Here is an 11,025-nt window from a genome sequence, read left to right on the forward strand (position 1 = left end):
TAATTTTTGTTGTTGTCAGTATTCGATGTTTTCACTTTTATATTATTCACATCTCATCACACATATACAATCGAACATTTGTACAAACAGGTGGTTCCAGTCATTTCACTGGGTGTATAATGTTCATGTAGCTCTAGTTTAATATTAAGGTGCTACTATAGCGTGCGGTCTACCGAGACTTTTACACTATAAACAAAGCATATAAAGATGTTGAATAATAGCAGTCTACCTGGGATATTTACACTACTAAATAACTCAGGTAGACCGCTATTATTTATCATTAATAAATTATTTAGTAGTGTAAATATCCTAGGTAGACCGCTATTATTCATCATTAATAAATTATTTAGCAGTGTAAATATCCCAGGTAGACCGCTATTATTCATCATTAATAAATCATTAATAAATTATTTAGCAGTGTAAATATCCCAGGTAGACTGCTATTATTCATCATTAATATTATTAATAAATTATTTAGCAGTGTAAATATTATTAATGATGAATAATAGCAGTCTACCTGGGATAATTAATCTACTAAATAATTTATTAATGATGAATAATAGCGGTCTACCTGGGATATTTACACTGCTAAATAATTTATTAATGATGAATAATAGCGGTCTACCTGGGATATTTACACTGCTAAATAATTTATTAATGATATTAAGCATTTACTGAAAACTGTATATCAATGAACCAATCTGCCACAGTATAAAGGAAGAACTAATTTAACCAGATCCAAGCTGTTGCTGTAAAATATCACAAAATATCCACAGTGATACGTCCTTTCCTTTACCGACTTGTTATAGTTCTTCTTCTTCTGCTTTTATATTGTTAAATACGCATATACTTCTTTAGACCTTAAATACTTTGTGTATTACTACGAAGATGGAGAGGAGTCTGCTTATGAGAGAGGACCACACAATATGTCAACAGTGAGCATGATATATGGCAAGTATTCATTCCATTCAGGATCAACAAACTTGGCACACACATATACTTGGAAGTCCATATTACCTGTTCTGCTAAACAACCTGACAAGGGATGATAAGGTGAAGTGTAAGTATTCACCACAACTAACACTTTACAACACCCAGGGAACAATTGGCTCCCTGATCCATATGAATTTCCTAAAGTGTTCCCAAGTCGTGCTATCCAGTAGTCCACCACAACTTCAGCGATGGACTGTGCCAAAGTATTGACCAATGGATAAGCTTCAGCCAACTTCTCGAAGTAGTCGATAGCAAAGTATGTGTGTGTGTTTTATAGCAAAGCCACATCGGGTTATCTGCTGTGTTTACCGAGGGGGAAACGAACGATAGCAAAGAATGTATACCAAAGTCGCGTGCATATACTTATTTAGGCCTTTAAATATTACTATGATACACATGTGTGGAGTATAACTGTATAATATAAATTATTTATGTAGGAAAATTAATATTAAATATGAAAGATGAGCAAAAAAAAGAAATATATTAAAATAAATCAAATAAATATTTTAGCAAGCGTCTTAGCGGTTAAACAAGGACGATTTAAACTTAGCGTTATTTAGCTACACTTTAGTAATATTTTATTTTAACATCTTTATATAATTCGTGAGATTAAAATATACGCACTATTCGCGTGTATTATATTTACTTCTGGTGGATGTATCCGCAAACAGCTCTTCCAACCTGTAATAGGTATAACGCGATAAACCAAAATGGAGCTTCCAGAAGGAATGAAACTGCAGACAAACAGACTTACGTCACGTGATCTTATTCCACTAAGGGAGGGAACCTATGTTTATCGGTTTGTCCAATACGAAAAGAGGCTTGCAACGATTGGTTGACATACTAGGAAAGCTAATAATTTTAGAATAATAAGAAATTACGTGAAATTATTGGCTAGAAGATGTTGGATGAATGATATAAAAAGGGTTTTCTAAGCTGAAATCTTCATTAAAAACAGCAACATTCTCAACATGAAAGTTTTATTTGCGGCTCTTGTTGTACTCGTAAGCCTGGCGATGACGAAAGGCAATACTATAGATATAGGTTGGCAACTGATGTGTAGTAAGTTCATTTTCAATTTGTTTTTGATGTACAAGATATTAAACTATTGTATTATTCAAATAGATGTTCTCGTTTCATGTTTATACTTAATAAACAAAAGCCAAAAATAAACCAGTAGAAAACTAGGATAAGACATTAAAGCAAAGCTTCATCATATACACAACTGATTTACTACGCTTCAGAAAAGACTGAATTTTTCTTATTAGTCCCAATGCAATTTTAAGTAACAGTAGCAGGTTGAACGTCAGTTTTGAAAACTTCAACAAACATCTTTCATTTGGGTTATACATCAACTTCTAGAATGATCTGACTGAGATACGATATCTTTTTCCTTTTTAAACAAAGTATTTTAACAAAAGCTTATTGGTAACATTAGAAAAATATATTCTTTATACACTCAAACATGCTTTTCTTTTATACAGAAATGAAAGAGGAGAATCCTCAAAAAATTAACGAGGTGAGAAAGTGCTTCCAAGAAATGTTTCGTGGAAAGAAAGAATGGGTAGGTGTTTGTAGTATTATGATTCATTTTATGAAAAATGATTTTTTGTTAATTTTGTTGATGTTTTGCTAACGTGAATCTGCTAAATTTAACTGATCGTCTCTTCAGTAAAAGACCTTCTTCATATACAAATTGTATTAAAAATTGCATCTATATCAAGGGTTAATTTGACGCAGATAATTCTAAGAAACAAGTGTTTTAACAAGTATACATTCAAGTACGATATGAAAATATTTTAACAAATTTTCTTTTTTTCCAAACTTTTAAATCGGGAAAAATTTTCATGGCAAGTTAAAAGCTTGGATTTGCAACGTTTAGAAACAAAACATTTTCAATTTCTGATGACATTTGATAAAGTTTAAGGTTGGAAAAGGAAGTCCTGTCATAAACATAGACTATTTTGTTCAGTAAATTACACCATAGTATTGACGAATATTTCATCACACTGATATATATGTTTAGACATAACTCACAAATCTAGTATGATGTGATTTTAATTTCATTTCTTTTAGTTATGTTTTCAATTCTCTGTCTCTTGTTCTATAATGTTGCATATTTTCAGTTTATAAGCAGAAGTTTATGCCTAAATATCCATATGAAGTTTATTGTAAACAAACAGAAGAGAAGCATATTTGAAAATAGTTGTAATACAATTTAGGACAATTCTGCTGTTCCTGATACACGAATATAAGCATACAATTAAATAGTATGAAAACAAAGTCTTAGAAGATAATGTCAAAGGTGATGTATCAGAAAGTATTTTTTATCTCAAGTTTCCAGCTGCAATTCGAGAGTGTGAAAGTTCAAAGTTTCCTAACAAGAATCTGGCTGACTTCTTCAAAGTAATGTGTAGCAAAGAAAAAGAAGCGGATGCTCAGGTGATGATTACATATAATATCATTTTGTCTTTTATCTCTGCTTTCATAACCAAACTTTATTTTAGGATGTTGTACAGAAACATAATTATTTTATATACATATATAGGTATCTTTGTGCGATTAAACAAAGTATTAGACAATTCGTAGAAATGAGGATTCAGTCTAAATAAACTTTTATTTGGCAGTTCGTAACATGTGTTTTTGTTTGTTTAATGCTTGACAATGAAGACTTAATCGAGCAGTTTTGCTTAGAGTGTAGACGTTTCAATTGGTTTATTTCAAGACTTGTCTGCGGTATATGTAAAACGCATCTTTCCAATCAAAATTGATTTTTACAGGAATTGATGCTTTTCAAACGTTGTGATGTTTAGGCTTGAAATGTCCGTTAAAGTGATTATTTATTTAACTATACTTAACTATTTACTTGATTAATGATAAACACAGCAATATATATAACTATGGTATTACACGGATAAACGTAGCACACAGTTACCTGATCACCACGATAATAGTGATTCAAGGGCCTAGTATACAAAGACAAGAACTGTCACATGTAGAATGGAAGTGTATGTGAATTAGTATAACAACAAATAGTTTCTTAATAATTAACAAACAGAACACTGGTTGACCGACTAGTTGTGTTTTGTTGTTAAACTCAAAGCTACACAATGGGATAATTGCGCTGTGTCCTCTGTGGCGAATCAAACTCCGGATTTTAGCGTTATAAGTTCATAATCATATCGCTGAGTTAACGATCGACTGATAAGTTCAATGTAGAATTTAAGAGTAAAATGGTCTGTATTAAAATGAAAAATTTGCAAAATTAGGTGTAGCTGAGCAATTGCAAAATTAGATTACAATAAATATCATTGCCTCACGTGACAGTCGTAAAGCAGACCCCGCCCCTTCCCTGTTACTCACACATAGAAATGCTAGGTAAGATACGAAATTATCGGACCCTTCCTCAGAAAATAGCACGTAGGGCAGAATTTAGCAAAATTCAGGAGGAACAAATCTTAAAGCTCTGGAAATGTGTCTCCCAACTACATGTGTATTTATTCTTAATTCCCGCTAACATATGTAATATAAGTAATGAAATGCAAGAAGTAACTTCACAGTCACTCAGTAGACTAAAGGAGAATAAGATATGTGATATATGTCTATTAGAGAACTATAACTCAATTTTATAGCTTTACACAAATGCATTTTATGCTTGCTGAAACTTTTAATCTCGTAAAATCTTAACTAACATTAAGTTTTATTTACCAATGCCTGCAGGAAGTGAGAAAATGTATGAATGGGAAATTTTTAGAAGCCCACGAGGATTCAGAATATACTCTCACTGAAACGATTAAGAACTGTTTCTGAAGAGGTAAGTTAATAAGGATAAAATGTACCAATATGTTAAAATTAAATTAAACAACTGTCGCAGGACTTAAATATCTCATGTGCTGCAACGTGTATAAACAACAGTCTTTACAAGAAATCTAAAAAATGTGTGTAGTGTCTGATAACGTAAGGTGTTGTATAACGATTAGACGCTGTAGTAACTATTCATGTATCACAAGTTTCAGTTCAAGTAAAGAATACCAGTAAGATATATTGCAAATATTCTTAACTAATCTGCTTCATTTTGTTTTTGTAAAATAGTAGATTAGCGCTATAAGTATTTTTTTTATTTTTCCAAATTGGCTTATGTTATGAAAATATGAAGTTATTTATTAAGGTTGCCACTTAGATTTTACTTCTTTTAATGCGTTATTTTTAAAATAATGCCAGTTTCGTAAAGCACTCTACATTTGAAATGTTATAACTAAAATTCAACATTCCACTAAAATTGAGATATTCAGTTCCTTCACTGTTTTCGTTTGAGGTGTTTAAATTTTCTTTTTTACTTTTACAATAATTTTTCAAATGAAACTAACAACAAAATACATTATCGTTATTAAAGCTTTTTCCCTTCTTGAAAGGAAAATAAAATATTTAGTCGTATGTTTCTTACAAATTGTTAAATAATTAAAAAGACATGCACATATAAAAAACGTAATACTATTACAGAAAGTCAAAGTGTACCCACTCTAGATAGATTGTTACATTCTAAAGCAACCAAACAGAATAGTAATAACTATATAAGGATTTTATACAGAATAGCACAGGTAACCCTAGCTATAAAGCTTTAGGTACACTACACTTTATAATAATAATTCCGAGACAATGAAAGTTATACGTTTATTGGACACCAAAGACAACTGTGCCCTGTTTATGTCCAAAGATGTTATGTCCTTATTTTCGTTTTCAATTATTGGTTAGTTTTTAAATGTATTTTCTTCTACAATCGGTATTAAATGATTTGACTTATACATTGAATGAAATGTTAATAGGTCTATCCCAAGTGATGTCACATTAGTTCTTAACTATCTTAATGTAATTTATATTTACAGCTTCAAAGGATCGCTAACAGCTGACGAAGACCAGCATCTACATATTACCTATAATATAATAATCTGAATCTCTCATGGTTTCCTTTGGGGGGGGGGATATGTTTAACTCTCATATACCTTTATCTCGAAAATAAAACTCTTATAAAGCAGCAAAACTGTTGAACTTGTAGTGATTTATTAAATATTGTTTTTAATTTGTGATGAAGCTAAGAGTATACGGTGTGATTTTGATCCTCTATTTAAATAGATGTTGTGGTATTTTAATACATTGTACAAAGAAAAAAATCCAGTCTTTCTTTTTTATAAATTAAAAAGGTCTCCTAAGTTCTTATGACACAGAGCATTTCAACAAATAAAAATATATTCTCTTACAAGTGTTGAAAAGTACAAATAAGCACATTTGAAAATTACATATGTCTGTAAAGTTCATAATCTGTACTTAGACCTTTTTCATTAATGTGTTCAAGAAAGTTTTTTCACCCAAGAACGAACCGTGGCTAAAATAGTTTCATGTTATAAAACAACTTATTTGTTCATTGTTAAGTTCAAAGTTAATCAATGAGCTATTAACGAACTGCTCACCGCGGGTATCAAAACCTGATGTTTTGATGTATTAAAATAGTCCATACTTATAGTTAAAAATTATTACAAGTAAACTCGCTTTTGAATCTATATTAAATAGCTACTGTTCTCTGAAATACACGTCAAAGTTAAGAAAAAAATAAGAAGTCAAAGATCAGTTTATGTTCTTCTAAAAACGATCTTTTGGCCCAAATCGTTAACTAGTGAACTCTTTTACAATGATGTTAATGAAATAAATAAATATGTAAATAATCAGTTTGTACATACACAGAAATGAAATAAAAAATAAATGTAATTATAAAATCTGACATCTTAGAAAAATGAATTATTAAAGGTCAGAATGTAGTTCACACAAAGTTCTTTAACACACACAAGAAGTCAATAAATTAATTATTTAAAATTAGATAAATTGTTTAGATCACAAACTGTACTTCAATATAATTTTACTAATAAACGTGTGAGGTTTTTAACTCAATTATTAGTTTAACGCTTTTGTATACTTGTAACATTTTTCATCTTCATGATGTTTTTAACGTTAACCTACACAGTAGGCTATCGGCTGTAGGGAATCAAACCGTAAATTTTGCGTTGTAAATCCCTAATCTTACAATTTATCCATCAGGAGACTATCTTAAAGAATTAAAGTAGTTATAATTTCACTTACAAGTTAACCAGTTAAAAATACGCCACTGTTATAAACAGGTAGAGGTACTTATGTGAAAATTGAAATTATAGCTTTCTAAGTTATGCTCAGATTCAAGATCATAAATAAGAACTTGATGGTAATACAATTTGCGCAACTTGAATTCAAAATTGTCAAAATTAAAATAAATATATTTTTTTTTAATATGTGCACGTCATGTCGGAACTATAAAAATAAAGATTTTTAATGTCAGTTGGCACAACGACATTGTCTTCTACTTTAAGGGTAAACTAACTTATTTCGTATATGTTCTTTAATAAAAACGCTTTAATTACAAAACATAGCAATGTGAGTTTCTATAAAACATTCATTCTTAAATTTTCTGTTTTTGGTAAATAATACAAAATAATTATAAATTTTGATATACAACTGTTATAGAAATTTAACAAATACAGAACATTAGAATAAACAAATCTTGCAGTGTATAAATAATAATAACAAAAAGAGTTTGTTGAATTTCGCGCAAAGCTATTCGAGGCCTTATATGCGCTAGAGTCGTCCCTAATTTTAAAGTAATGGAATAGGGGAAATGCAGCTTGTCTGTTAACTTTTGGGCTACTCTTTTAACAAAGAATAATTAGATTGACCGATAAATTATAACGTCCCCATAGCTGAAAGGGCGAGCAAGATCGGTGACGTGATTCGCACCCGCAGGTTGTGAGTCGAGTGCCCTTACTACAAAGTTATGCCAGGCCCTAACAAAGAGAGAGAGAGAATGAATACATTTCACGCTAGACAGTGACATTTAGTAAAATGATCAGACTCTCTTCTTTACATGAACTATTTATATTACTGTTTGCAAACTATTTTCTTGTTTGTAAATAATAAACTATTTTTATACACGTCCACACCGTTCGCCTTTTACAAATAACCAGTGGACTATTATCACTTTTGTATGTGTACAAGGTTGGTATGGTAGTTGTTAAGCACATAGCTACACAATGGACTATCTGTGTGCGGATTCGAACCCGCGACCCTCAGATTGTGAGTCGAGCGCCTTATCCACCTGGCCATGCCGGGCAACATTTACGCTTCACAGAGAGAAATACAGTTACTGTAGTTATTAAAGCTTTTGATAGGTTATACTTTGAAAAGTCAATAAAACGTAGTTTTTGGTTCTTTATTGCATTGATTAGGGAGTTCGTTGTGTCCAAGAAAAGGAATAATTGAACTGTAAATAGTCTTTCGTTACTACACGAACAATTATAATTATGCTTCGTTACTTATTTTTATGTCGATAGGCGTTATGATCTTGAGATTAGAGATCCAAATAGTTATTTTTATTTTAATGTTCAGTATTTTGCTGGAAACGATCCTTGTCACGAGAAATTTTCATCATGGTTTACGCCGAATTTTATTCACGTATAATAAATGCTACTGTTGAACCTTTAAAACAACAATAAATAAATAAATAAATGTAACATTTATTTGGTAAAAAATGCATGCTACATAAAATAGATAGTAATTTAGTTAAGGAAAACACACATAGTAACATTTAACTCTCTGCTTAACTATCAATACGCTTTGGAAATCTTCTTTATTACGCACAATAAATAAATGAAACGATATACTTAATGTAAAGCACGTAAAAGGATTGTTTGTTTTTTTTAATTTCGTGCAAAGCTACACGAGGGCTATCTGCGCTAGCCGTCCCTAATTTAGCAGTGTAAGACTAGAGGGAAGGCAGCTAGTCATCACCACCCACCGCCAACTCTTGGGCTACTCTTTTACCAACGAATAGTGGGATTGACCGTCACATTATAACTCCCCCACGGCTGAAAGGGCGAGCATGTTCGGTGTGACGGGGATTCGAACTCGCGACCCTCAAATTGCGAGTCGAGCGCCTTACCCACCTGGCCATGCCGACCAACACGTAAAAGGAAGTGGAGATTATGAAAATGTGTGGAACTTTCACTAAATACTCAAATATATACACTTCTTACTATTCCTTTGAAAAATCTCTCTAAATAATAAAAAAATTAAATTCACATCAAGTAATACAGCGATTAACAGTAAAGTTTGATGATTGTAAAACAATCTTTGTTACAAACTAGGTTTCAAGATGCATGTTGAAGTAAAGAACCAGAACGTCAACAACTAGTGTAATAGTGACGACATAATAATATCTTATCCTAATTGTTAGCGCCCTTGTAACCAGTCAGCTGCTATAAAACAAATATTGGTGAAGTAAAAGCACTCCATTTTTTATTCAATTTGTGAGGCTTCATTTTCAGTAATTGATATATATATATATATATACATTACTTTTATCATACATACACGTCCCCAGTGGCTCAGCGGCAAGACTGAGGTTTCGATCCCCGTGGTGGGCAAAGTCCCACCAAACATGCTCGCCCTTTCAGCCGTGGGGGAGTTATAATGTGACTGTCAATCCCACTATTCGTTGGTAAAAGAGTAGCCCAAGAGTTGGCGGTGGGTGGTGATGACTAGCTGCCTTCCCTCTAGTCTTACACTGCTAAGTTAGGGACGGCTAGCGCAGATAGCTCTCGTGTAGCTTTGCGCGAAATTCAAAAACAAACAAACAAATAAACCTAATATTATATTTGGGAGGAAGAGGTCTCAGAGTACCTGACCCTCCTAGGTCACAAAGACCTAAATTCCGATCAGGAGATCAGGCTAATATTATATAGTGACCTTTCGCAGTAGATTTCAACAAAGTTCATTTCAATTTCTCTATTTTTCATGTAAAATCCCCAATAGAGTATTTGTTTCTTTGTTGTTAAGCGCAAAGCTACACAATCGATTATCTGTGCTGTGCCCACCATGGGTATCGGAATCTACTTTTTAATGTTATAAGCCTTTCTGCTTCTCCGCTGGAGAGCCCCATTAGAGTGAAGTACTTAGCTGAAAGGTTGTGTTTTTTATATTTGAATATTCCCCCTCCTCCTGCTTGATATACCTACAAACATTTAGATATGCCGTCTTCACAGATAGATCCCTTGCCAAATGCATAGAATACAAGATACGCCATAACATCGCTACTACAATACTTCACACTTCGAAAGACGCAATCACGTTTTATTTATTCACATTCCAACCTCCACATCTACATCATGCCAACTTTGAAAATGCGTATACGTGGCTTTAATAACTTCTCCATAAAATTCGTGAACAATCGTAGGTAGCTCCAGTGCTAAAGGGCTTTACGAAATGTCTCCCGAGTTTTCTGGAAGATGATGTACGATTTGTATATTCTGTCAGAGACGGGATAGTTTTTTGTACCTTTATACATGGCCACGCTGTGAACGATAACATCAGTACATTAGTTGCAAAGATGATATTCTTAATATGCGAATGTTTGTCACGCTCAGTCTGTGCATTATTGACCTTAACTGTATCATTAATTTTACCATAAGATTCCTATAATACTGTTGAGTGACTTCAGTAAAGGTCAAACGCGCATTACAGAATACTGTGGGCATTTCAAATACTGATTTTCCAAACTTCCAGCAGTCTATAACCTCCCCTCCCTAAAGATCCCTTTAACTGACGGCGTTCTGACATCTTACATATACTTCGACACCACGTTCAAACTTGCAAAACGTCCCGGAACAGTCCCTGTCTCTGTGTTATGTATACCGAAAAGTGCATGGTGTCAATTATGTGTGTGTGATATTGTACAGGCTATGGAATTATATGAGATGGGATAAAAACGGTCACACACACAGCCGTTATTTACGGTGTCAGGTTAAAAATTCCTATGTTGGCAAGTATAATGCTTATCTTTTTTTTTTTTTACTAGCGGAGATTTTAGTGATACACAGGAACAGACACAGATAACTAAATTATTTGTTTCCATGATGTGTCTCGGTTCTACGAACTTACAACGCTAAAATCAGGGGTT

At 32.6% G+C, this 11,025-nt stretch overlaps 1 protein-coding gene across 1 annotated transcript; it reads left to right on the forward strand.

Annotated features, from left to right (window-relative positions):
• The first annotated feature begins 1,909 nt into the window (after positions 1-1,909).
• On the forward strand, positions 1,910-6,030 carry LOC111083405. The gene is made up of 5 exons (XM_022379912.1): positions 1,910-2,054; positions 2,477-2,556; positions 3,330-3,434; positions 4,713-4,806; positions 5,876-6,030. The coding sequence occupies exons 1-4, from the start codon at positions 1,964-1,966 to the stop codon at positions 4,800-4,802; spliced, it is 366 nt and encodes a 121-aa protein (XP_022235620.1). The 5' UTR covers positions 1,910-1,963; the 3' UTR covers positions 4,803-4,806; positions 5,876-6,030.
• Positions 6,031-11,025: the final 4,995 nt, after the last annotated feature.

Source organism: Limulus polyphemus, unplaced genomic scaffold (genome assembly GCF_000517525.1).
Source record: "Limulus polyphemus unplaced genomic scaffold, Limulus_polyphemus-2.1.2 Scaffold9396, whole genome shotgun sequence".
Classification (NCBI taxonomy): Eukaryota; Metazoa; Arthropoda; class Merostomata; order Xiphosura; family Limulidae; genus Limulus; species Limulus polyphemus.